General features: G+C 43.7%; 1 protein-coding gene across 1 annotated transcript in view; it reads left to right on the forward strand.

Moving 5' to 3' along the window:
• Positions 1–484: 484 nt before the first annotated feature.
• The window catches only part of rexo1 (REX1, RNA exonuclease 1 homolog), a 92,420-nt gene continuing 68,396 nt past the window's right edge, over positions 485–24,508 (forward strand). Inside the window, exon 1 of the mRNA XM_063032508.1 lies at positions 485–943. Coding sequence (XP_062888578.1) covers positions 790–943 — 154 coding nt within the window. The 5' untranslated portion in view covers positions 485–789. The remainder of the gene's footprint in view (positions 944–24,508) is intronic.

A 24,508-nucleotide genomic window follows, 5' to 3' on the forward strand; every position in this document is an offset into this window, starting at 1 on the left:
TTTCATTGTGTTGTGTGTGAGTTATGTGCACTGTTATGCACCTTGATCCAGAAGAATGTTGTTTTGTTTGGCGTCTACATGTGTATGGTTGAATGACAATGAACTTGAAGTGCCTCGATGTGAGAAGGAGTGTGAGATTGAGATAAACTCAATACTTGGAAAACTTGCCAGGAAACCGGAGGGCAAAATTCAACAATCCTAGGCTTGCCGCACAAAGGTGACTGGGCTTCCTGGGCGCACAATGCAAGCGGAGTGCCGAGAAAGAGGACTGCCTCCTGGTTTGAGCCAACATTTTTCTTCATGGGACGGCATCTTTCGGTGAGGAGGAGGCAGCAAAAAGTACTTCCCCCTTTTGACATTGAATAAGCTTAAGACAAACTTCTCAACCACTTACACATGGTTTCATTCTTATTCAGTGCTGATAGGCCGCCTTGCTGATTCACACAGAGGAGAGAGGGGGAGAGAGAGATAGGAGAAAAGAAAAAGAAAAGTAGTTTAATTACAGCCCATACGAGCAAACACTTGCAGCTCGAGTCCCAACTTTGGTCACGTGTGTTGTTGTTGCTGCCTGGTGACGTCAGCGGTCGAAGGACCCAGGTTAAAGAGCCAAGATGGCGGCTACGGCCGGAGTGGGGCGTCCGGATCGGGCATCTGTCCGCCGCTGAGCGTCCCTCACACCTCTCAATACATCTCCTCTCCGCCACCAACCCCCGTCCCCTTGTCATTTGCGTCCACTCTCCGCGGGGTTATTATTATGCCTTGTTCCCGAGGCCGGGTCCCGTCTGCAGAATGCTGCGTTCCACCGAATTTTTCCGCAGCATCGAGTGCCCTTTCTACGGCGCCGGCGGTGGCTGCAACCGGCCCTACTGTCACTTCAGGCACCGCCACCAGAGGCCGAGGGAGAGGCAGCCGGCCGACGATCAGCCTCTAGCAGCCGACCGAGGTGAGTCGGCTCAGGGAGGGATGAGCTGTTGTGGAACGGGGGTGGCTCCGGTCACTTGGTTCATGGATGTCATGTTATCTGTATGTACCAAATTCTTCATCGGAAGGAGTGGGAGGGCCTTGCCCTTTTCTGCATGGTTCACCGTTGACGAATTGAATTGCCCTTAGTCAAAGCATTAATATAGAGCCATTAACTACCCCAGCGATAGAGTGGGTCACGTTTATAAAGTATAGGCCACATCATGCTGTGACTTTCCCTGCCTTGTTTTGTTTTATGTTATTGACCCTAGTGGGTCGGACCATACTGCTCATAAAGTCAGTGTGCAGTGAAAGTTATGGTTTATTAGATTGCAGAGATCTCGCCAGATGTTAGCATGATCAGCTTTGTACTTCACGGTAGAGATACTGTGGCTTTGCATCTGGGAAGTGATGCGTAATCTGCAACTTTCTCGTAATTCTAATTTTGAGGTCTGCCTGGCTGCTCTGCCGTTTTGGTAGATTTTTGAAGAAGCCAGGGAAAAATAGGTCTTTGCTGTACAACACAAACTTCACTAAGTTCATATGGAGCACTAATATTTTTCATAACTATATTAAATGTCTTTTTCCATATGGTAATAATGAGAAGAATGTGTGCACCTCCCTGAATGCAACAGAGCTGTGATGATTTAGGGCTTACTCTCATATAATTTCAGAGTAAGCCATGTGTTTTTCTTGGTATTGTCCCAGATATTTTTGTTTTAAATATTTGTTAGCCAGAAGTGCATTGGTTTCAGTTTCCTTTTATTTTTGTCAGATCAGTCTATTTATCTTTCTATGTGAAGAAATTTATAATAACCTTAATTCGGTTTCTAAATTTTTTTTCAAATTAGATGTTGCATTCTAGCTATCTACGTGTCGATATCTCTAAAAGGGAAACAGGCTTTCATCTTTCTGAAAGCATGTTACTTGAATGAAAGGGGGTCAGTAGCCTAGCGGGAAAATTTGCTTCTGCCATCAGGAAGACTTTAAACTAGACTGGCATGGTTGGGACTTGAGAGACGAAAATGGGCACATGTGGCAACCAAACCTAGCGATCAAGTTAGCTATGTTGAGTATTGATAAGGCCTCTGCTTAAAATTTCATCTAATTTGTTGCACATAGATTAACAGGTAAGGGTGAAGTACTGAGGGTGTGGATAGCCTCAGGGGAATGAGATATTGCCATAATAGAAATGTGGCTAAGAGAAAGGCAGGGCTGACAGCTCAATGGCCCATGCTCTAGGCATGACAGAGGGACAGGTAAAAGTGGAGGGGGTGTGATAAGGTACAACTTTACAGCAGTACTGAGAGAGGATGTTTATTTATTTATTGGGATACAGCGCGGAATAGGCCCTTTTGGCCCTTTGAGCCGCACCGCCCCTGATTTAATCCTGGGACAATTTGCAACACCCAATTAGCCGACCAACTGGTACGTCTTTGGACAGTGGAAGGAAACTGGAGCACCCGGGAGAAGCCCACGCAGTCACGGGGCGGTTGTACAATCTCCTTACAGGCCTTGGTGGAAATTGAACCCAGATAGCATTGTGCTCTACTCTAGCTGTGCTGCCCTAGTGTAGTGATTCTTGAGGGTTCATCCAATGAAGCCATTTGGATAGATCTTAGAAATAAGAAAGGGTTTGTTGATAGTGAAGCAGCTAACAGTTACTTTCAAAGAAACCTTAATCAGTTACTGAGATGGGCTGAAAAATGGCAAATGAATTTCAACTTGGGTAAGCGTTAGGACAAACCAAGGTGGGACTTAATACAGTGAAGCACAGGGCACTGATGAGTGTTGTGACAAAGGGATCTGGAAGTATAAGTGGGCATTTCACTGAAAGCAGCTACATAAGTATGCAGTGATGAAGAAGGAATTTAACATGCTGGTCTTCAGTCAGGGCACAGAGTTTAGGAGTAGGGATATTAAGTTGCAGTTATTCCAGTTGTTGGTGAGGGCACACTGGAGTATTGAGTACAGTTTTGGTCACTCTGTTATAGGAAAGACATTGTCCAGGTGGCAAGGATGCACAAGAAATTTATGAAAATGCTGCCTGGACTAAAAGGTCTTGAGTTATAGGAAGAGATTGGTCTTGATGGTTGTTCTTGATCATTGTTCCCTGGAGTACAGGAGAACGAGAACTGACTTCACAGAAATTTTTAAGATCATGAGGGCTGCAGATAAGGTGGGCAGTTGGTCTTTTACCCAGGGTTAGGGAGTCCAAGACCAGGTGGCACGTGTAAGATGGGGGGTGGGGGAGAGATTTAAAAGAGACTCAGAGTTAACTACTTTACACAGAGGGTAGTGAGTATCTGGAATAAGTGGCCGTAGGGAGTGGTCGAGGTGGGTAAAGACACATTTAAGACACATTTGGTTAAGTACTTGGAAGAGAGGGGCTTGGAGGGTTAGTGGTCAGGATGGGCCAGTTGGACCAAAGGAGCTACTTCTGTGCTGTATTACTCTGAGTTTCTTCTGAGCTTCCTGTTTAAATAGAAACCGTCCCAATATCATTGGTATCTTCATAATTTTGTGTTATTTGGAAATATTCTTCCAATTCTATTTTGTACATTTAATCTAAACTATAATGATGTACTTAAAACCACTCTGAAGATTCAGCATATAACCCATTATATGTTTGTGGCTTCACTGGTCTTGTATTCTTGTGCTCCTGTTTATAACGTTCAAAGCAGTATGACTGTTTATATTTTACTTGCAGATTTAAGAGACTGTGCTTAAGAACCACTTGCTGTTCTGTAAGTTAGATTATATTTTCCTAATTGCCAGCATCTTCTTGAATTCTGATACAATCTGTCTTTCTGTTTGATGATGGAAGGTGTTCTGTCATCCTTGCCCGGCCAATGTGTATGTGAATTTAGACCCATGGTAGTACCCGCTGAATAGTTCAGCAATGCATTTAGTTAATGGACAGTAAATACTGACCTTGACAGTGACTTGCATAGGGCACGAATATCGCCTTGAACATCATTTCCTTACTGATACTTTTCCAGTAACTCCCAAGATTTCCCTGCAAGAATTTTAAAAGGACATTGGGGCTGCTGCTTCTTATGAAGGGTGGTGCATATTTGAATTGACTGTATTACTTACATCCTTCACATAGGTGAGGAGTAAAAATCTTTGTTATGTCTCTGTCTAAATGTGCAATTTACAGTTATTTGTAATAAATAGGATGTACATGACAATCTAGTTCAGAAATACAATTGTTTCAAAGGTACATTTGATGTCAGAAAAATGTATACAATATACATCTGAAATTCTTTTTCTTCGCAACCATCCACAAAAATAGAGGAGTGCCCCAAAGAATGAATGACAGTTAAACATTAGAACCCCAAAGCCACCCCCCCCAGCTCCTCCTCTCATACGTAAGCATCAGCAAAGCAACGATTCCCCCTCTCCCACCAGCAAAAAAAGCATTGGTGCCTCCCACGGAGCACTCAAGTGTGCCGGAAAGCATCAATAAAGACACAGACTTGTAGTACCCCAAAGACTACTTGTTCACCCAGTAATTCAACATACCTCAGGCTCTCTCTGTCCCTAATAAGGGGAAAAAGAGTAGCCTCTCATTTTGCAGCGAGAGCGGAAACATAACAAGCAACTCACTGATTTATGATGTTAAAAGTCTGTTGTATCAGCATGAATTAATCAATCTGATGGCCTGGTGGAAGAAGCTGTCCTGGAGCCTGTTGGTCCTGGCTTTTACGCTGCGGTACTGTGCTTCGGATGATAGCAGCTGGAACAGTTTGTGGTTGGGGTGACTTGGGTCCCCAATGATCCTTCGGGCCCTCTTTACACACCTGTCTCTGTAAGTGTCTGGAATAGTGGGAAGTTCACATCTACAGATGCGCTGGGCTGTCTGCAGCACTCTCTGCAGAGTCTTGTGATTGAGGGAAGTACAGTTCCCATTACCAGGTAGTGAAGCAGCCAGTCAGGATGCTCTCAATTGTGCCCCTGTAGAAAGTCCGCAGGATTTGGGGTCTGTTACCAAACTTCTTCAGCCATCTGAGGCGAAAAAGGCGCTGTTGTGCCTTTTTCACCACATAGCCGGTATGTACAGACCACATGAGATCCTTGGTGATGTGTATTTTGAGGAACTTAAAGCTGTTCACCCTCTCAACCCCAGATCCATTGATGTCAATAGGGGCTAGCCTGTCTCCATTCCTCCTGTAGTCCACAACCAGCTCCTTTATTTTTGAGACATTGAGGGAGAGGTTGTTTTCTTGACACCACTGTGTCAGGGTGATGACTACTTCTCTGTAGGCTGCCTCTTTATTATTTGAAATTAGTCCAGTCAGTGTAATATTACCAGCAAATTTAATTAGCAGATTGGAGCTGTGGGTGGCGACACAGTCATGGGTATACAGAGAGTTAAGGAGGGGGCTTAGGACACAGCCCTGAGGGGCACCTGTGTTAAGGGTCAGAGGGGCAGAGGTGAGGGAGCCCATTCTTACCACCTGCTGGCAATCTGACAGGAAGTCCAGGATCCAGCTACACAAGGCAGGGTGAAGGCCGAGGTCTTTGAGCTTCTTGCCAAGCCTGGAGGGAATTATGATGTTGAATGCTGAACTGTAGTCCAAGAACAGCATTCTCACATAAGCATCCTTCTTCTCCAGATGTGTAAGGAAGGTGTGTAGAGCTGTGGCTATTGCGTTATCTGTTGATCGGTTATGTCAGTAGGCGAATTGTAAGGGGTCCGGTGTGGGTGGTAGCATGCTGCAGACGTAGTCTTTGACCAGCCTGTCAAAGCATTTGCTTATTATTGAGGTGAGTGCGACAGGACACTAGTTGTTCAGACATGTTACCTTGGTCTTTTTAGGTACAAGGACAATGGTGGATGTTTTGAAGCAGGAGGGGACTTTACACTGGGAGAGGGAGAGATTAAAAATGTCTGTAAACACACCTGCCAGTTATGCCGTACACGTCCTGAGTACCTGCCCTGGGATACCCGTCCAGTCCCGCAGCCTTGCGACTGTCCACTTGTTGGAAACACCTGCGTACTTCAGCCTCCGAGATGACCAAGGTGCGAGTCGCTTTGGTGGCTCTCCTTGGGGGCTTAGTGTTGGCGATATTGAACTGAGCATTAAAAAAAAGATTTAGCTCATCTAGGAGAGGGGCAGTGTTGTTGGCAGCACCACTGTGCTCAGCTTTGAAGTCTGCAATGGTGTGCTGACCTTTCCATAAACTACGTGTGTCGTTAGTGGAGAGTTGTGCCTGGATCTTATCCCTGTCTTGTTTCGCTGCCTTGATGACTTTGTGCAGATTATAGCTGCGTTTTTTGAGTTCCTGTTGGTTACTGACAATGTAAGCTCTGTGTCGCACAGTAAGTGCTGCTCGCATGGAACTGTTGGTCCAGCGTTTCTGGTTTGGGTAGACCCTGACCAATTTCTGGGGGGATAACCTCCTCAATGCACTTGTTTGAAATGGTGGTTGAGGCAGGCACATTAGCAAAGTTTGAAAGCCATCTAGCTTTAGGAACATGGCTTTTAAACATTAATAAGTACATGGATAGGAGAGGTTTAGAGGACTATGAGCCAAATGCAGGCAGATAGGATTAGCTTACTGGGCTACACTGGTGGTATGGGCGAGTTGATTTGAAGAGACTTTCCATGCTATGGGACTTTGTGATTGAATATTAATGGAATTTCCTTCTGAATATTTTTTATTGAATCTTCAAGCTTTCTTCCATTTTATGAATTTCAGTTATTTGTAACTTTTTTATTAAAAAAAAGGAAATTTCCCATATTGGTGTCACGGAAAGGATCATTGGTTATGTTGAAAAAGCTAGGGTACTTGTATGTATGATTTAAGAGGATATTTGAATATTTTGGGATAAATGGGAATTTTCTTCCAGTGAATTAATAACCAGCAGCTGCAGAAATTGGCTAAAGAAGTAGAATTTTGTACTCTCTGTTCCCTACCTGAGAAGGGTTTATTGTCACGTGTGGAGGCACAGTGAGAAACTTTAGTTTGCATGCAGAATATTTTAGCATATCAGTACATCAAAGATGGGGACCTCTGTTGATCAGGGATGACCATGGATATTCAAAGTTCAAATGACGTTGCATTCTAGCTATCTACATGTTGCTATGCGAGCCAGAGCAGTATGATATGGAGAGCAAGCGTTTTTTTTTCATGCAGCAAGCTCCCTGTCTCCCCACAACTGATGAATCCAAAGGGACAGGAGAAACTGATAGTTTGACACCAGTCAAACCAGCAGGAGTCGTCAGTCAATATTGAACTCGACGTAGTCCAGCTCCGGATTTTCCCTCTGGGTTTACTCCCAAAGTCTTTCCCAAGAGTTGGGTATAGCTTCAAGGCAGTGGAGGTTTGAGATCAGGGTTTCCTTCTAGATGAGCTGCCAACCATGGCTGACAAGTTTCATCTGTCCAAAGCAAAGTTTAACCTGCCTTTGTCCCTTCTGGCAGTAGAAACAGTTCCATTGAGCTTAGTAGCCAAGCCCTAAGCCACACGGCCAGGAGCTGGACTTGGTTGTCAGAAGCTACTTGAGGCACATGTGGTTGGGAGCATTTAATAGGTAGTGGGAGCTTATCCCCATGTAATCCCCATGTAACCCCCCCCCCCAGTTATGACAACCTTGAGGAACCTACATCAAGGTAGTACAAGGGAAAAGCAATAACAATGCAGAATAAGTAGTCGTAAAACACTACAGCACAGAAACAGGCCCTTTGGTCCATCCAGTCTGTGCCAACTATTAATCTGCATAGTCCAGTGGTCCCCAACCACCAGGTCGCGGACCGGTACCGGGCTGCAAGGAAACGATATGATTTGGCAATATGAAACGATATGAGTCAGCTGCACCTTTCCTCATTCCCTGTCACGCACTGTTGAACTTGAACATAGGGTTGGCAACTGTCCTGTATTTGCCAGGACATCCTGTACACTGGGCTAAATTGGTGTTTCCCATACAGGACCGCCCTTGTCCTGTATTTCCTCCACTAAGGTAGAGCATTCCTATGAAACCGTTTGTAACGTAAGCAGAAATGGCGTAAAGTGAAGAACAATTACCATTAACTTGTATGGGAAAAATTTTTGAGTGTTCCCAGACCCAAAAAAATAACCTACCAAATCATACCAAATAACACATAAAAGCTAAAATAACACCAACATAGAGTAAAAGCAGGAATGATGTGATAAATACACAGCCTATGCTGCCTATTTAGAAATAATGTATGTACAGTGTAGTTTCACTTAACAGAATTGGGAAGATTAAGCCAAAACCGATTTGTAGAAAAAAAAATCGGCACGTACACGCATGCGCACACAGGTGCCCGTGCAAGGCTTCATGGTCATAGTAGTCTTTCTCGGGGTAAACGCAAGTGTCCTGTATTTGACTGCTACTTTTGTCCCTTATTTGGGAGTGAGAAAGTTGGCAACCCTACTTGAACCCCCCCATCGGCCGGTCCGCAAGAATATTGTTAATATTAAACCGGTCTGCGGTACAAAAAGGGTTGGGGACCCTTGGCCTAGTCCAATCTTCATGGACCTGGACCATAACCTTCCATATCCCTCCCTCCATGTACCTATCCAAAGTTCTCTTAAATGTTGAAATCAGACCCACATCCACCACTTCTGCTGGCAACTCGTTCCACATTTTCACTTCCTCTTAGTGAAGAGGTTCCCCTTCATATTCATCTTAAAAGATTTCACCTTTCACCCTTAACCCATATCCTGTAGTTGTAGTCTCACCCAACCTCAGTGTAAAAAGCCTGCTTGCATTTACCCTATCTATGCCCCACATTTTGTATACCTCTATCAAATCTCCCCTCATTCTCCTCTGCTCCAGGGAGTGAAGTCCTAACCTACTGAACCTTTCTCTATAACTCAGGTTCTCAAGTCCTGGCAACATCCTTATAAATTTTCTCTGTGCGGTTTCAATCTTATTGATCATCTTTCCTGTAGGTAGGTGACCAAAACTGCACACAATACTCCTAATTAAGCCTCACCAATGTCTTAAATAATTTCAACATAACATTCCAACTCCTGTGTTCATTATTTTGATTTATGAAGGTCAATGTGTTAAAAAGCTCTCTTTCCAACTCTATCTACCTGTGACACTACATTCAAGGAATTATGGATCTCTATTCCTAGATTCCTCTGTTCTACCACACTCCTTGGTGCCATACTGTTCACCATGTACGTCTTACCCTGGTTTGTCCTGAAGAACAACACTTCACACCTGTCTGCATTAAATTCCATCTGCCATTTTTCAGCCCACTATTCCGGATCCTGCTGTAAACTTTGATGGCCTTCCTCACTGTCCACTACTGTTGCAATCTTGGTGTCAACTGCAAATTTGCTGACAACAGGAATTCTGCAGATGCTGGAAATTCAAGCAACACACATCAAAGTTGCTGGTGAACGCAGCAGGCCAGGCAGCATCTATAGGAAGAGGCGCAGTCGACGTTTCAGGCCGAGACCCTTCGTCAGGACTAACTGAAGGAAGAGTGAGTAAGGGATTTGAAAGCTGGAGGGGGAGGGGGAGATCCAAAATGATAGGAGAAGACAGGAGTCCTACTGGCCTGCTGCGTTCACCAGCAACTTTGATGTGTGTTGCAAATTTGCTGATCCAGTTTACTGCATTATTATCCAGATCATTGCTATAGATGACAAACAACAGAAGACTCAGCACTGAACTCTGCAGCACCCCACTAGTCACGGACTTCCAGTCAGAGAGGCAACCATGTACTACCGCTCTGGCTTCTCCCGTGAAACCAATGTCTAATCCATCATCTGAATGCCAAACGACTGAACCTTCAACCGCCAATGTGGACCTTGTCAAAGGCCTTTCTAAAGTCCACACAGACAACATCCACTGCCTTGCCTTCAACAACTTTCATGGCAATTTCCTCAAAAAACTCTTAAGATTGGTTAGACACGACCTACCGTGCATGGAGTCATGTTGACTATTCAGTCCCTGTCTATCCAAATACTGTATATCTGGTCCCTTAGAATACATTCCAGTAATTTGCCCACTACTGATGTCAGGCTCACCAGCCTATAAATTTCCGGCTTAATCTTAAAGCCTTTTTTAAATGACAGAATGACATAGGCTATCCTCCAATCTTTGCCTATTGCTAAGAATGTTTCAAATATCTCTGACAGGGTCCTTGTAATTTCTGCACTAGCCTCCCACAAAATCCGAGGAAACACCTTGTCAGGCCCCAGAGAATTATCCACCCTAATTTGCCTCAAGACAACAAACACCACCACCTCTAATCTGTATAGGGTCAATGACCTCCTTGCTTTTTTGCCTCACTTCTATCGACTTTGTCTCCTGAGTAATGTTACGTAACCGGCAACAATGGATATTAATCGAGACAGGTTTTATAAAAACAACCGAACATTTATTAAACACGTATAAGCGATAGGGGAAAAAAAAACAAAAGGAAAACTTTAACCGGAGGTTAAACAGGTATGCAGCCGTTCATCATCTCCACTCGGCTCTGGTTCTTAAAGCGTTAAATGCTGAAAACAGTTCTTAAAGCGATGCAGTCAGATATAGTTCTTAAAGTGATGACTTCAAAAGTCCAACAGTTTTACGCATTCAATTGGGAGAGACTTCTCTGGAGAACGATTTCTTCACCGACGCACCTTTACTGCCGGTTCTGTCCACAGGATTCTCGATGCCAAAAATAAACAGTTTAAATCAACTGCCCTTAAATTTCTTTTAGAGAGAGAGCCTTTTTGCATGAACTCATTGCGCTTTTACAAGAGTTATCTCAATGCAGCTTCTGTTCAACGAAGACTCAATAAGGTCGACCCTTTATTAAACTGTCAAACCGATGCCGGCTTCTCTCGATCCTTCACTTCGATGAATTCTTCACTCCCCCTTCAAAACTGTTGGAATGGAGTAAATTGGCACTTCCAGCCACAAATTTCCAGTCCAAATGCAATATGTTGTAAGAGAACGCACCTTCCGTTTTAAAAATGAAACTGAGTCACAAAAACAAACACGCAACAGAAACGGAGGCACAACACGTTCTACCTGGAAATCTACAAACTCAAAAACCCACTACATCACCTGAGTCGACCCTTATATAGTCACGGGGCACATGTCATCACATGACCTCACATCGGTGGGAAAATCACATCAGGTGACCTCCAAAAGACCATTACAGCATTCTCAAAAAAAACCAGATCTCCTTGAGCATGTAACAGTAAATACAGATGCAAAACAAATCTTTTAAAATCTCCCTCATGTCTTTCATCTCCATGCACAGTTGACCACTTTGATCTCCCACAGGACCAATTTTGTCCCTTGCTGTTCTTTTGCTTTTAAAATATCTGTAGAACCCCTTGGGATTCTCCATAACCTTGTCTGCTAGAGCAATCTCTTGCCTTCTTTTAGCCCTCCTGATTTCCTTAAGTGTTCTCTTGTATTCTTAACTAACTCATTTGTTCCTTCCTCCCTGTACCTGCTAGCACCTCCTTCTTAACCAGGGCCTCAATATCTCTTCAAAACCCAAGGTTCCTTCAACCGGTTATCCTTGCCTTTTACTCCATCAGGAACATACAAACTCTGTACTTTGAAAAGTTCACCTTTGAAGGCCTCCCGTTTACCAAGCACACCTTAGACAGAAAGCAACCTGTCCCAATCCATAGTGCTACAGTTACAGAAAGTACAATGCATGCAGGCAATAAGGTGCAAGACCATCATAAGATAGATTATGAAGTTAAGAGTCCATCCTGTTAGATTGTGAAGTCATGAGCCCTCCATTGTCAATGATGATAACAACTGCGAGAAGTGCATCCAGCTGCAACTTATAAAGAAACACGTTAAGAAGTTGGTGCTGGAACTGGATGAACTCCGGATTGTTTGGAAGGCTAAAGGGGTGATAGATAGGACATATAGAGAGGTAGTTACACCCAAGGTGCAGGACACAAGAAACTGGGTGACAGTCAGGAAGAGGAGAGGGGTTAAGGAGCCACCAGAGCAGAGTACCCCTGTGGCCAATCCCCTCAACAACAGGTATATCACTTTGGAAACAGTTTTGGGGGGGCGGGGGGGGGGAGTGGTGACCTAACAGAGGAAAGTCACAGTGGGTGAGTCTCTGGCCCTGAGTCTGCTTCTGACTCTGAAGGGAAGTGGGGAGAAAGAGGCATGCTGTGTTGATAGAGAATTCTTTAATTAGGAGAATGGACAGGAAGTTCTGTGGGCAAGAACGAGATTTCTGGATGGTATGTTGCCTCCCAGGTGCCAGGGTCTAGGATATCTCGGATCGAGTCCTCAACATTCTTAAGTGGGAGTGTGAACAGCCAGAACTCCTGGTCCATGTAGGTACCAATGACATGGGGAGTGATGAGGTTCTGCACAGGGAGTTCAGGCAGTTACTGCTAAATTAAAGGGTTATGATCTTGGGATTGCTACCCATGCCACGTGCTAGTGAGGCCAGAACTTGGAAGATTTTATACTGTTTAATACATGGCTAAGGAGTTGAGTTAGAAGGGAAGGCATAAGATTTTTGGATCATTGGGCTTTCTTCCAGGGAAGTTGGACATCTGAACTGGCGGGGGACTAATATCCTTGTGAGAAGGTTTGTTAATGCTGCACGGTTGGGGTTTAAACTAGAATTGCAGGGGATGGGAACCAGAGTGCCAGAACGGCTAGTGGAGAGGTTGTGGAAGCAGATGTTGGAAAGACCTCAGACAAAGTTAAAAAACAAAAAGTTGGAGCATGTGCAACTAATGTCGTGGCTGTCCATATTTCAGTGCAAAAAGTATCGTAGGAAAGGCTGATAATGGTGCTGAGATGAGGTAGCTGGTTTACAAACAGGCGATACATAGTGAGGAGAGGCTGTTGATGGGCCAAAATTGCAGTTAATGGGATGTTGCAACATAAAAGCCAAAGTCAGAAAGGGTGAATATAGGGCTGAAGGTGTTGTACAGTATATGGAATAAAGTAGATGAGCTTGCAGTACAGGTACAGATTGGCAGTTATGATGTTGTAGGCATCACTGAATCATGGCTGAAGGAAGATTATAGATGGGAACTTAATGTCCTGATACACATTGTATGGAAAGCAGAGGGGGAGGTGTTGCTCTTTTGGTGAAAAATTAAATCAATTCAGTAGAAAGAGGTGACATAGGGTTAGAAAGTGTTGAATCATTGTGGATAGAGTTAAGGAACTGCACGAGCAAAAAGACCCTGATGGGAGTTGTATACTGACCCCCAAAGAGTAGTAACGATGTGGCCTGCAAATTACAATGTGACATACAAAATGCATGTCAAAGGGGCAATGTTACAACAGTCAAGGAGGACTTCAATATGCAGGTAGATTGGGAAGATCAGGGTGGTTTTAGATTCCAGGAGGAGGAATTTCTAGTGTGCCTACGAGATGTCTTTTTGAGCATGAGGCATGGTAGGGTAATGATTAGCACATGGCTTTACAGTTTCAGTGACCCGGGTTCATTTCCTGCAGATGCCTGTAAAGAGTTTGTACATTCTCCCCGTGGCCACGTGGGTTTCCTCCGGGTGCTTTGGTTTCCTCCCACAGTCCAAAGATGTACTGGTTGGTAGGTTAATTCCTATAGTAAATTGTCCTGTGATTAGGCTAGGGTTAAATCAGGGGTTACTGGGTGATGTGGCTGGATGTATGTAAATTAATTTTTTTTAAAACTTAGAACAGCTTGTGGTTGAGCCCACTAGGGGTTCAGCTATTCTGAAGTGGGTGTTGTGCAATGAACCAGAATTGATTAGAGAGTTTAAGGTTAAAAAAACCCCTAGGGGAACATGATCATAATATGATCAAATTCACCCAGAATTTTGAGAAGGAGAAACTAAAGTCAGATGTATCAGTAGTACAGTGAAGTAAAGGGAATTACAGAGGTCTGAGAGAGGAGCTGGCCAGAATTGATTGGAAAAGAGCACTGGCAGGGATGATGGCAGAGCCGCAATGGCAGGAGTTTCTGGAAGCAGCTTGGAAGGTGCGTCCCAGAGAGGAAGAAGGATTCTAAAGGAAAGATGACACAACTGTTGCCAACAGGAGAAGTCAAAGCCAACATAAAAACCAAAGAGGGCATATAATAGAGCAAAAAATTAGTGGAAAGTTAGAGGATTGGAAGCTTTTAAAAAAAAAACTGCAGAAAGCAACTAAAAAATAGTCATTAAGAAAGTAAAGATGGAATATGAAAGTAAGCTAGCCAATAATATTAAAGGGGATACTAAAAGTTTTTTCTGATACAAAGAGTACAAGAGAGGTGAGAGTGGGTATCAGACATCTGGAAAATTATGCTGGAGAGGTAGTAATGGAGGACAAGGAAATGGCGGACGAACTAAATAAGTAATTTGCATCAGTCTTCACTGTGGAAGATACTACAGGCCAGTTAGTCTGACCTTAGTAGTTGGGAAGATGTTGGCGTCGATAATTAAGGATTGGTCTCGGGGTACTTGGAGGCACATGGTAAAATAGGCCATAGTCAGCATGGTTTCTTCAAGGGAAAGTCTTGCCTGACAAGTCTGTTGGGATTCTTTGAAGAAATAACAAGCAGGATAGACAAAGAAGAATTGTTGATGTTATGTACTTGGATTTTCAGAAGGCCTTTGACAAGATGCCACACATGAGGCTGCTTAACAAGCTATGAGCCCATGGTATTACAGGAAAGATTCCAGCATGGATAAAGCAGTGGCTGATTGGCAGGAGATAAAGAATGAGAATAAAGGGAGCCTTTTCGAGCTGGCTGCCTTTGACTAGTGATGTTCCACGATTCTTTTAATGTTATATGCCTGAGATTTGGATGATGAAATTGATGGCTTTGTTGCAAAGTTTGCTGATTATATGATGGAGGGGCAGGTAGTTTTGAGGAAGTAGAGAGGCAACAGAAGGACATGAACAGATAAGGAGAATGAGCAAAGAAATGGCAGGTGGAATACAGTCAACACACATCAAAGTTGCTGGTGAACGCAGCAGGCCAGGCAGCATCTCTAGGAAGAGGTACAGTCGACGTTTCAGGCCAAGACCCTTCGTCAGGACTAACTGAAAGTAGAGTATCAAATTCACAGATGGGTGACCTCATTGAAGCCTATCGAATGGTGAAAGGCCTTGATAGAGTGGATGTGGAGAGGATGTTTACTATGATAACAGAATGTAAGACCAGAGGACACAGCATGAGAACAGAGGGACATCCTTTTAGAATGGAGATGAGGAGGAATTTCTTTAGCTGGAGAGTCTCTTGAATCTCTTGAATTCTTTGCCACAGGCATCTGTGGAGGGCAAGTTTATGTATATTTAAGGCAGAGGTTGTTAGATTCTTGTTTAGTCAGTACATGAAGGAATATGGGGATTAGACAAGAGTTTAGGTCTGAGAGGAAAATTGGATGAACATTGATGGAATGGCGGAGAGGACCCTGCGCCAAATTTCTGATATTTGCATGCCAGCTGATCTGCTTCAACTAAGTAGAAATTAAATTAGATGTTATTTACAAATTTTTGTGCATTACAACTTCACTCCGTTGACTGCACCTCTTCCTACAGATGCTGCTTGGCCTGCTGCGTTCACCAGCAACTTTGATGTATGTTGCTTGAATTTCCAGCATCTGCAGAATTCCTGTTGTTAGCTTTGTGAAAGATGCTTTTACTGCTTATTAACTCACAAAATATTTAAAGTAATAGGGAATGAAGTAATGAAGAAATGCTCTATTGGAAAATCGATTCAAAATTGATAATTATAATTAAATACAAGTACTGCACTGTTAATACTGTGTAGATTCTGAAATTCCCTACTTCTGAGGATTTTTCTTTTAAATGGATTGCAAAACTTCTCACTGTTCTTTGGATTAGAAAACTTCAACCTATTCTCTGGTGCTTTTATGGCTAAAGAACAACTGGGAAGAAATGTGCATGTGATGATATCTGTCATTAGTTTTTTGTTTCACTTTTTAAAATCTATATTTCTTATTTCTAGTGGCAGCTTTTTTTTTTACCAATTTACAAATCTCATTTAAATTACTCCAGCTTTTGTAGATATTTACAGGGGGAAAAGCTCCTTCAATTTCTCTAGGAGAATCTGACACTACTCCGAATTAGTATTGACTGAAGGATCCATTTCAGTTTTATATTATTATCATTAGGCTTCTGATTGCAAGGGCATGGACTGATTGCTGGAAATGTGTCCTGGTGGTCATTGTTCATTTATAATCTGCAACTCAGGGTGTTCCACTGTGGTATCATGATGAACTAGTCATACTGCTGGTAGATATCTAAAATATACACTGAATGGTAATATGGTGTAGTGATATGTGATGTTTTTAAATTCCTTCTTTCTCTTAGGTTGGAAGAGTTAAGGCTAGGCTTCAACACTCCTACCATAACAATGAGCTCATTTGTAGGGGTCCAAACACAAAATACTCTGCAGATGCTGGGATCAAAGCAACACTCACAACACGCTGGAGGAACTCAGCAGGTCGGGCAGCATCTGTGGAAACGATCAATCAACGGTTCGGGCTGGAACCCTTCATCAGGACTGAAGAGGGAAGGGGCAGAGTTGAAGTGGGTGGCTACCGGGAGATCCTGTCTGTTGCGGTGGACGGAGTGGAGGTGCTCGACAAAGCGGTCCCCCAATCTGCGTCGGGTTTCACCGATGTAGAAGAGGCAGCACTGGGAGCACCGGATGCAATGGATGACCCCAACAGACTCACAAGTGAAGTGTTACAATAGGTGATCCAGGTGCGGACCCACTTCAACTCTGCCCCTTCCCTCTTCAGTCCTGATGAAGGGTTCCAGCCCGAAATGTTGACTGATCGTTTCCACAGATGCTGCCCGACCTGCTGAGTTCCTCCTCTACATTCGTGAAACCCGATGCAGGTTGGGGGACCGCTTTGTCGAGCACCTCCGCTCTGTCCGCCACAACAGACAGGATCTCCCGGTTGCCACCCACTTCAACTCTGCATCACACTCCCATTCGGATATGTCCAGACATGGCCTCCTCTACTGCCATGATGAGGCTGAACTCAGGTTGGAGGAGCAACACCTCATATACCGTCTGGGTAGTCTCCAGCCCCTTGGTATGAACATCGAATTCTCCAACTTCCGGTAATTCCCTCCCCCTCCCTTCCCCTATCCCTATTTCACTCTGCCCCCTCCCCCAGCTGCCTACTACCTCCTTCATGGTTCCGCCTCCTTCTACTGCCTATTGTGTTTTCCCCTATTCCTCCTTCACCTTTCCTGCCTATCACCTCCCTGCTTCCCCTCCCCCACCCCTTTATCTTTCCCCTACTGGTTTTTCACCTGATACCTACCAGCCTTCTCCTTCCCACCCTCCCCCCACTTTCTTTATAGGGCCTCTGCCCCTTCCCTCTTTAGTCCTGACGAGGGGTTCCGGCCCGAAACGTTGACTGATCGTTTCCACAGATGCTGCCCGACCTGCTGAGTTCCTCCAGCGTGTTGTGAATGTTGCCCTGTAGGGGTCCAGTCACTCTCTTGAATTTGGAGCTATTTTGCAAATCAGATGTAAGCTAACTAAATCAGAAGAGTATGTTTTTGGGATTATCCTATGGATATTACAGATGTCTTTTCCTTGGTAAAATGTATAAAAGATTGAATAACTCAATTTTCATTTTGTTATATTGTAACAAGATTCACGCCTCTTCTTCCAGGATGTTAGGTGAACACTCTGCTTTTGAATCTTTTCAGATAAACCCTGTAAAATGCATGGAAATAGGCAGCAGGATGGGCTTTTCTTGCTTTTCCCAAATTTTCTGCAGCTGTTCTCCTGGCATGAGTCATTTTCTGTGAACAAACTATTGAATTGGTTTTCTTTCATTCTAATGCCAGGTGATAATATACTATGGTTGTTCTCTGCTTTGGAATTGAGTATTACAGCTACTTCAGTATTAACTTCAAAAAGACATACTTTTTATCATTTGTAGGGCTGGGAGAATGAATTTGCTAATTTCCAGCTTAGTAGACACTTGACATCAAAGACAGTTTGGTTTTGTTGTGTCCAACCAAGCTGCAAATCAGTTCACTGATCACAGATTAATAATCACACCTGAGACTTTTCTGAGGACACAGTAGTATTGCTTTTATGAACCAGCCATATCCAAAATTGTACTTGAGTATTGCATCTTAAAATTTGTCAAGTAAGTTTGCAAGTTTCATACCTTTTACTGATTTTTGAAATTTTTACAGTCAACAAGAAAGAAAGGTTAGAAACAGAAAGTGAAATTGGGGGTTTCTAATGAACTGTCTTGTACTGTATGTGGGCATTGTACTTCCCGTTGAGCTATTTGTTCAAAGAAGTCAGAATATTTAATTGGGCAGTAAAAAAACTTTACTAAATTACTCATCACCAAACTTTAGCAGAATTTCCAATCACCTAGACGTGTGAAAATTGTTAAGTGGCTGTTGGACCTGCATTTTATCTAATTGAAGAACATCAGAATTGCAACTAAATTTATAAAAGCACATAGAATGAATCGAATTGAAGTTTAAAAAAGTCTATTTGAATAGTTACAGTTTGGGAAGGGTTACTTATAAAAGAACATCTCATTCGCAAATTTTCAAACTTTATTTTAATTTTTGCAGTTCTACACTCATGTGGTCACTTTTTTGGGTACACATTGGAACCTGGTGAGGTCTTCTGCTGCAGTAGCCCATTCACTTCGAGGTTGGATGTGTTATGCTCTTCTGCACACCACCGTTGTAATATGTGGTTATTTGAGTTATGGTCACCTTTCTGTGAGCTTGAAGCATCCTCCTCTGACCTCTCTCATCTCACAGAACTGCCAATCACTGATTTTTTTTTTGTTTTTCACACCATTCTCTGTAAACTCTGTAGACTGTTGTGTATGAAAATCCCAGGAGATCAGCAGTTTCAAACACCCCATCTGGGAGCAACAATCATTCATTCCATGGTCAAAATCACTTTGATCACATTTCTTCCCCGTTCTGATGTTTGGTCTGAACCTCGTGACTATGTTTGCATGCTTTTATGCATTGGGTTGCTGATTAGAAATTAGAAATTTTCATGAGCGAGCCGATAAAATGGCCACTGAGTATTTGGAATGTCATTGTGTTTTGGTAGATAATTTTATAGTTCAAGCTTGATGATAAATGTTTTTTTAATAGAATGTATTTTTCTGGACAATTTCATCTTTTGTTATATTCTTCTATATTTTTACTTTATTTTTGAATTTTATATCTTGATTTAGATTCACATTCTGTGTCATTCAGTTGTTTTAAGTTTTTCAGAAGACTGCTCCAGTACTATGTGTTTTGTGTTATAAATCTGATAAGATTTTCTTTTGATAATGAAATATTAAAACAATTTTTTGTCTTTTCTCCCTTCTGTTTCTCATTCTCTTCACCTCTTGTGTGCTTTGCTTTGTTTTTCCCCACCTATCTGTGTCCTTGCATGGAACTTGGAGCCAGAGTTGAAGGTCTAAATTCTTTGCTCTTCCTGAAAGGGTTAGTGGCATTGTATTCCTTGTGTACATGATATAGAAATGCCTTGTCCTCTCTAGACCATAGGTGATTGAGTGGCTGGACTGGGAGATAATTTGGAAGTTGAGTGTGAGAAGGAAGTGGTATGATCAAAAGCCTAGACACTTGTGATAAAACTAGATACAACCTGATAAAACTATGTTATTTTTATGACGACAAATACTTTGCAGTGCATCCGTGATCATCTTAGACATTACTGATTGCAGTTACTGGTATGAGATTGCTGTCCATTTGGGAGAAAGTAGAGCTTTGACTGCTAACTCCGAGTTACTTTTGGAACTAGCTTAGATGGAAATCTTGGTTGGTGTGGGCCATGTGGGAAGTAAGGCCTTTTCCATACTCTGACTCTATGCTAAAAGGAGATGAGACAGATTTTAAAAAAACATGCATTTGGCTATCTTGGCTACACATGAGAGATTCCACAGAACAAATTGTTGAATTTCTGGGCTAAAAAGATCAATTGAAATCATATTGAGTTCTTCTTGCGCCCTTAGCTCCTGGTGGAGTCGCCGGGGCACCGTCATGACAAGCTTTGTACCAGTTTGGTGTGCTCATCATGCGGCATGTCCTGGGCATCTGAAACCTGGTGAAGCCCATCCCTCTCCAGGTTTGACCACAGCCGATTTCCTCCAACTAGGTGGCTTGCCTTGGTCGTGAACACGTGGCCGTTTTAGTTCATCTGAGAACCTTTCTGCCCCAGCCGGTGACTTCATCATGGAAGTCATTCGCCCAGTGGTGCCATGTTAACACGACTCCCTCACGTAGTTTAGCCTGCCAGCTGAAGCGGTTTACCGGGGGTATGGTGCTTGGAGCCAACATGTGAGAGATTTAGGAGATGGATGAGGACCGGTGATGCCCGTCCACCCTGTCTGGTAGGGAGCAGCATGCTCAAAGTTACTACCTTAATCCAGAGCCCCCCATATGGAGTTATCATGTTGTTAAAATACAAGTTTCCCCCGCCATCCGAAGGTAGAGCGTTCCTGTGAAACAGTTCGTAAGCCGGAATGTGATAAAGTGAAGAAGCAATTACCATATATTTATATGGGAAAAATTTGTGAGTGTTCGCAGACCCAAAAAATAACCTACCAAATTGTGCCAAATAACACATAAAACCTAAAATCACAGTAACGTATAGTAAAAGCAGGAATGATAGACCGGTTAGCCTAGCGGTCCCCAACCATCGGGCCGCGGACTGGTACCGGGCTGCAAAGCATGTGCTACCGGGCTGCGAGGAAACGATATGATTTGGCGATATGAGTCAGCTGCACCTTTCCTCATTCCCTGTCACGCTCACTGTTGAGCTTGAATGCATGCGAGGTCATTACCCACGCGTCATCCATGTCAGCGCGGGAAGGAGATCAACTCCTCGAGCTTGCAAGTGACGGCGGGCTGAAAAGCATGTTTGACATAACATCTCTGCCGGCATTCTGGATCAAACTCAAGGCTAAATATCCTGAGATAGCCACGAAAGCACTGAAAACGTTGCTTCCATTTCTATCTCTGCAATGAATGCAACGAAAACTACACTGCGGATTAGACTGGACATAAGGAACCCCCTTCGAGTATCACTGTCTCCCATCACCCCTCGATAGGACCGTCTTGTTGCAGGAAAACAAGCCCAGGGCTCCCACTGATTCAGCGATATTGGTGTGTTGCAATGATTTTATATGTTCATATGGGGAAAATATGTGCTGTGTGTTTAATATCCAAACGTTACTTAAAATGTTATGATGCTATTGACTTATGTAACCATATAACAATTACAGCACGGAAACAGGCCATCTCGGCCCTTCTAGTCCGTGCGGAACGCTACTCTCACCTCGCCCCACCGACCTGCACTCAGCCTATAACCCTCTATTCCTTTCCTGTCCATATACCTATCCAATTTTAAATCATAATATCGAACCTGCCTCTACCACTTCTACTGGAAGTTCGTTCAACACTTACTTCAAGCTCCCCTCTCCTCCCCTGATAATTGACATCACTTATATTCATGCGAGGAAAATATGTGCTGTGTGTTTAATATGAAATTCGTTAGATAGAAACACAGAAACATAGAAAATAGGTGCCGGAGTAGGCCATTCGGCCCTTCGAGCCTGCACCGCCTTTCAGTATGATCATGGCTGATCATCCAACTCAGAACCCTGTACCAGCCTTCCCTCCATACCCCCTGATCCCTTTAGCCACAAGGGCCATATCTAACTCCCTCTTAAATATAGCCAATGAACTGGCCTGAACTGTTTCCTGTGGCAGAGAATTCCACAGATAAACCCTTTTAGAAATGAAATTGAGTGTATTAGCCACTTATCAACTATATTCCAGTCGTGATTAACACCCCCCCTCCCCCGCCACAGAATCTCCAAAAACGGTTTGTAGAAAAAAAAATTGGCAAGTCACGCATGCGCACACAGGTGACCGCGCAAGGCTTCATGGTCATTGTAGTCTTTCTCAGGGTAAACACAACGTATTTGACTGCTACTCTTGTCTGTTGGCAATCCTACTCTCCACCCCGCCCCCCACCACCCCCAGTCAGCCAGTCCACAAGAATATTGTCAATATTAAACCGGTCCACAGTGCAAAAAAAGGTTGGGGACCCCTGGGTTGGCCTGACATCGCTGGTGGGGAAAATGCTAGAGTCAGTTATCAAAGGTGTGATAACAGCACATTTGGAAAGCGGTGAAATCATCGGACAAAGTCAGCATGGATTTGTGAAAGGAAAATCATGTCTGACGAATCTCGTAGAATCTTTTGAGGATGTAACTAGTAGAGTGGATAGGGGAGAACTAGTGGATGTGGTATACTTGGATTTTCCAAAGGCTTTTGACAAGGTCCCACACAGGAGATTAGTGTGCAAACTTAAAGCACACGGTATAGGGGGTAAGGAATTGATGTGGATAGAGAATTGGTTGGCAGACAGGAAGCAAAGAGTGGGAATAAATAGGACCTTTTCAGAATGGCAGGCAGTGACTAGTGGGGTACCGCAAGGCTTAGTGCTGGGACCCCAGTTGTTTACAATATATATTAATGATTTAGATGAGGGAATTAAATGCAGCATCTCCAAGTTTGCGGAGATGACACGAAGCTGGGCGGCAGTGTTAGTTGTAAGGAGGGTGCTAAGAGGATGCAGGGTGACTTGGATAGGTTAGGTGAGTGGGCAAATTCATGGCAGATGCAATTTAATGTGGATAAATGTGAGGTTATCCACATTGGTGGCAAGAACAGGAAAACAGATTATTATCTGAATGGTGGCCGATTAGGAAAAGGGGAGTTGCAACGAGACCTGGATGTCATTGTACACCAGTCATTGAAAATGGGCATGCAGGTACAGCAGGTGGTGAAAAAGGCGAATGGTATGCTGGCATTCATAGCAAGAAGATTCGGGTACAGGAGCAGGGAGGTTCTACTGCAGTTATACAAGGCCTTGGTGAGACCACACCTGAAGTATTGTGTGCAGTTTTGGTCCCCTAATCTGAGGAAAGACATTCTTGCCATAGAGGGAGTACAAAGAAGGTTCACCAGATTGATTCCTGGGATGGCAGGACTTTCATATGTTGAAAGACTTTCATTTGTTGAAAGACTGGATCGACTAGGCTTATACTTGCTGGGATTTAGAAGATTGAGGGGGATCTTATTGAAACGTATAAAATTCTAAAGGAATTGGACAGGCTAGATGTAGGAAGATTGTTCCCGATTTTGGGGAAGTCCAGAACGAGGGGTCACAGTTTAAGGATAAAGGGGAAGCCTTTTAGGACCAAAATGAGGAAAAACTTCTTCACACGGAGAGTGGTGAATCTGTGGAATTCTCTGCCACAGGAAACAGTTGAGGCCAGTTCATTGGCTAGTTAGATAAGGCCCTTGTGGCTAAAGGGATCAGGGGGTATGGAGAGAAGGCAGGTACAGAGTTCTGAGTTGGATGATCAGCCATGATCATAGTAGGCCGAATGACCTACTCCTGCACCTATTTTCTATGTTTCTATGATATGATAAATACATAGCCTATATAAAGTAGAAATACTTTTCTACAATCACTGCCGCACTGTCCACCGTAGCGAAAATCTCACGCAAGTGCTCTCGGCAGAAACACTCTCTCCAGTAACCTTTAAGCTATGAAGCTGCCAAATCATACCAAATAACACATAAAAATACACAGCCTATATAAAGTAGAAATAATGTACATACAGTGTAGTATCACTTACTGGAATTGGGAAGACACAGCGCCAAACACACTGATGATGGTGTGTTAGGCTGAGTCTTCGGAGGTTGCAGTGGTGCAGTGGTCCCCAACCTCCAGGCCGCGGACCGATACCAATCTGCGAAGAATGCAGGGGTGCAGCGGTAGCCGGGATGCACCCAGCACATCTTTAAGAAAAAAGCCGAAATAAACAAGCTAATTAATTAGGTGCGCCTGGCTACCGCGTTGCCTCTGATCTGGGCCAACATTTGCGTGCCGGGTGGCACCTAATGAATTAGCTTGTTTATTTCGGCTTTCTTCTTAAAGATGTGCTGCGTGCGTCCCAGCTACCACTGCATTCTTCGCGGCAATGTATGGGTCTGTGGCCTGGAGGTTGGGGTGGTGAGACACTGGGGTGTCATCTCATCGTTGTCTGTTTCCATCAGGGCAGGCAGGTCATCTTCTTCTATGTCTGCCTGCCTCGATGTCGAAGGTCAAGGTACCTTGTCTGCTGTGGCTGACGTGGAAGGCTTGAAAAACGACAGTATGCTTGACTGCTTAGCCTCACGCATTTTTCTATCATACAGTTCTTTGTAAGCACTCAAACCATCCTGCAAATATGCCCTAAACCTACGTACCCTTTCAAAATTAATGTTGTACTTTTCTGCAATCGTTGCAGCGAAAACCTCGTGCAGTTGCTTCACGTTCAGTTCCTGGACAACTTCACTTTTGGTCCGTTCGCTACTGCATTCGGTTTTGATTGTTATCCTTTCCTCTTCCAATTGCATCAGCTCTTCATCTATCAGTTCTTGGTCATGGGATGCCAAAACCTCTTCAACATCATCTTCGTCAACTTCCACAAGCCAAACTCACTTTGTCCTTACTTAGTTCACCACGATCGAAACGCT

This window comes from Mobula hypostoma, chromosome 24 (assembly GCF_963921235.1).
Source record: "Mobula hypostoma chromosome 24, sMobHyp1.1, whole genome shotgun sequence".
NCBI lineage: Eukaryota > Metazoa > Chordata > Chondrichthyes > Myliobatiformes > Myliobatidae > Mobula > Mobula hypostoma.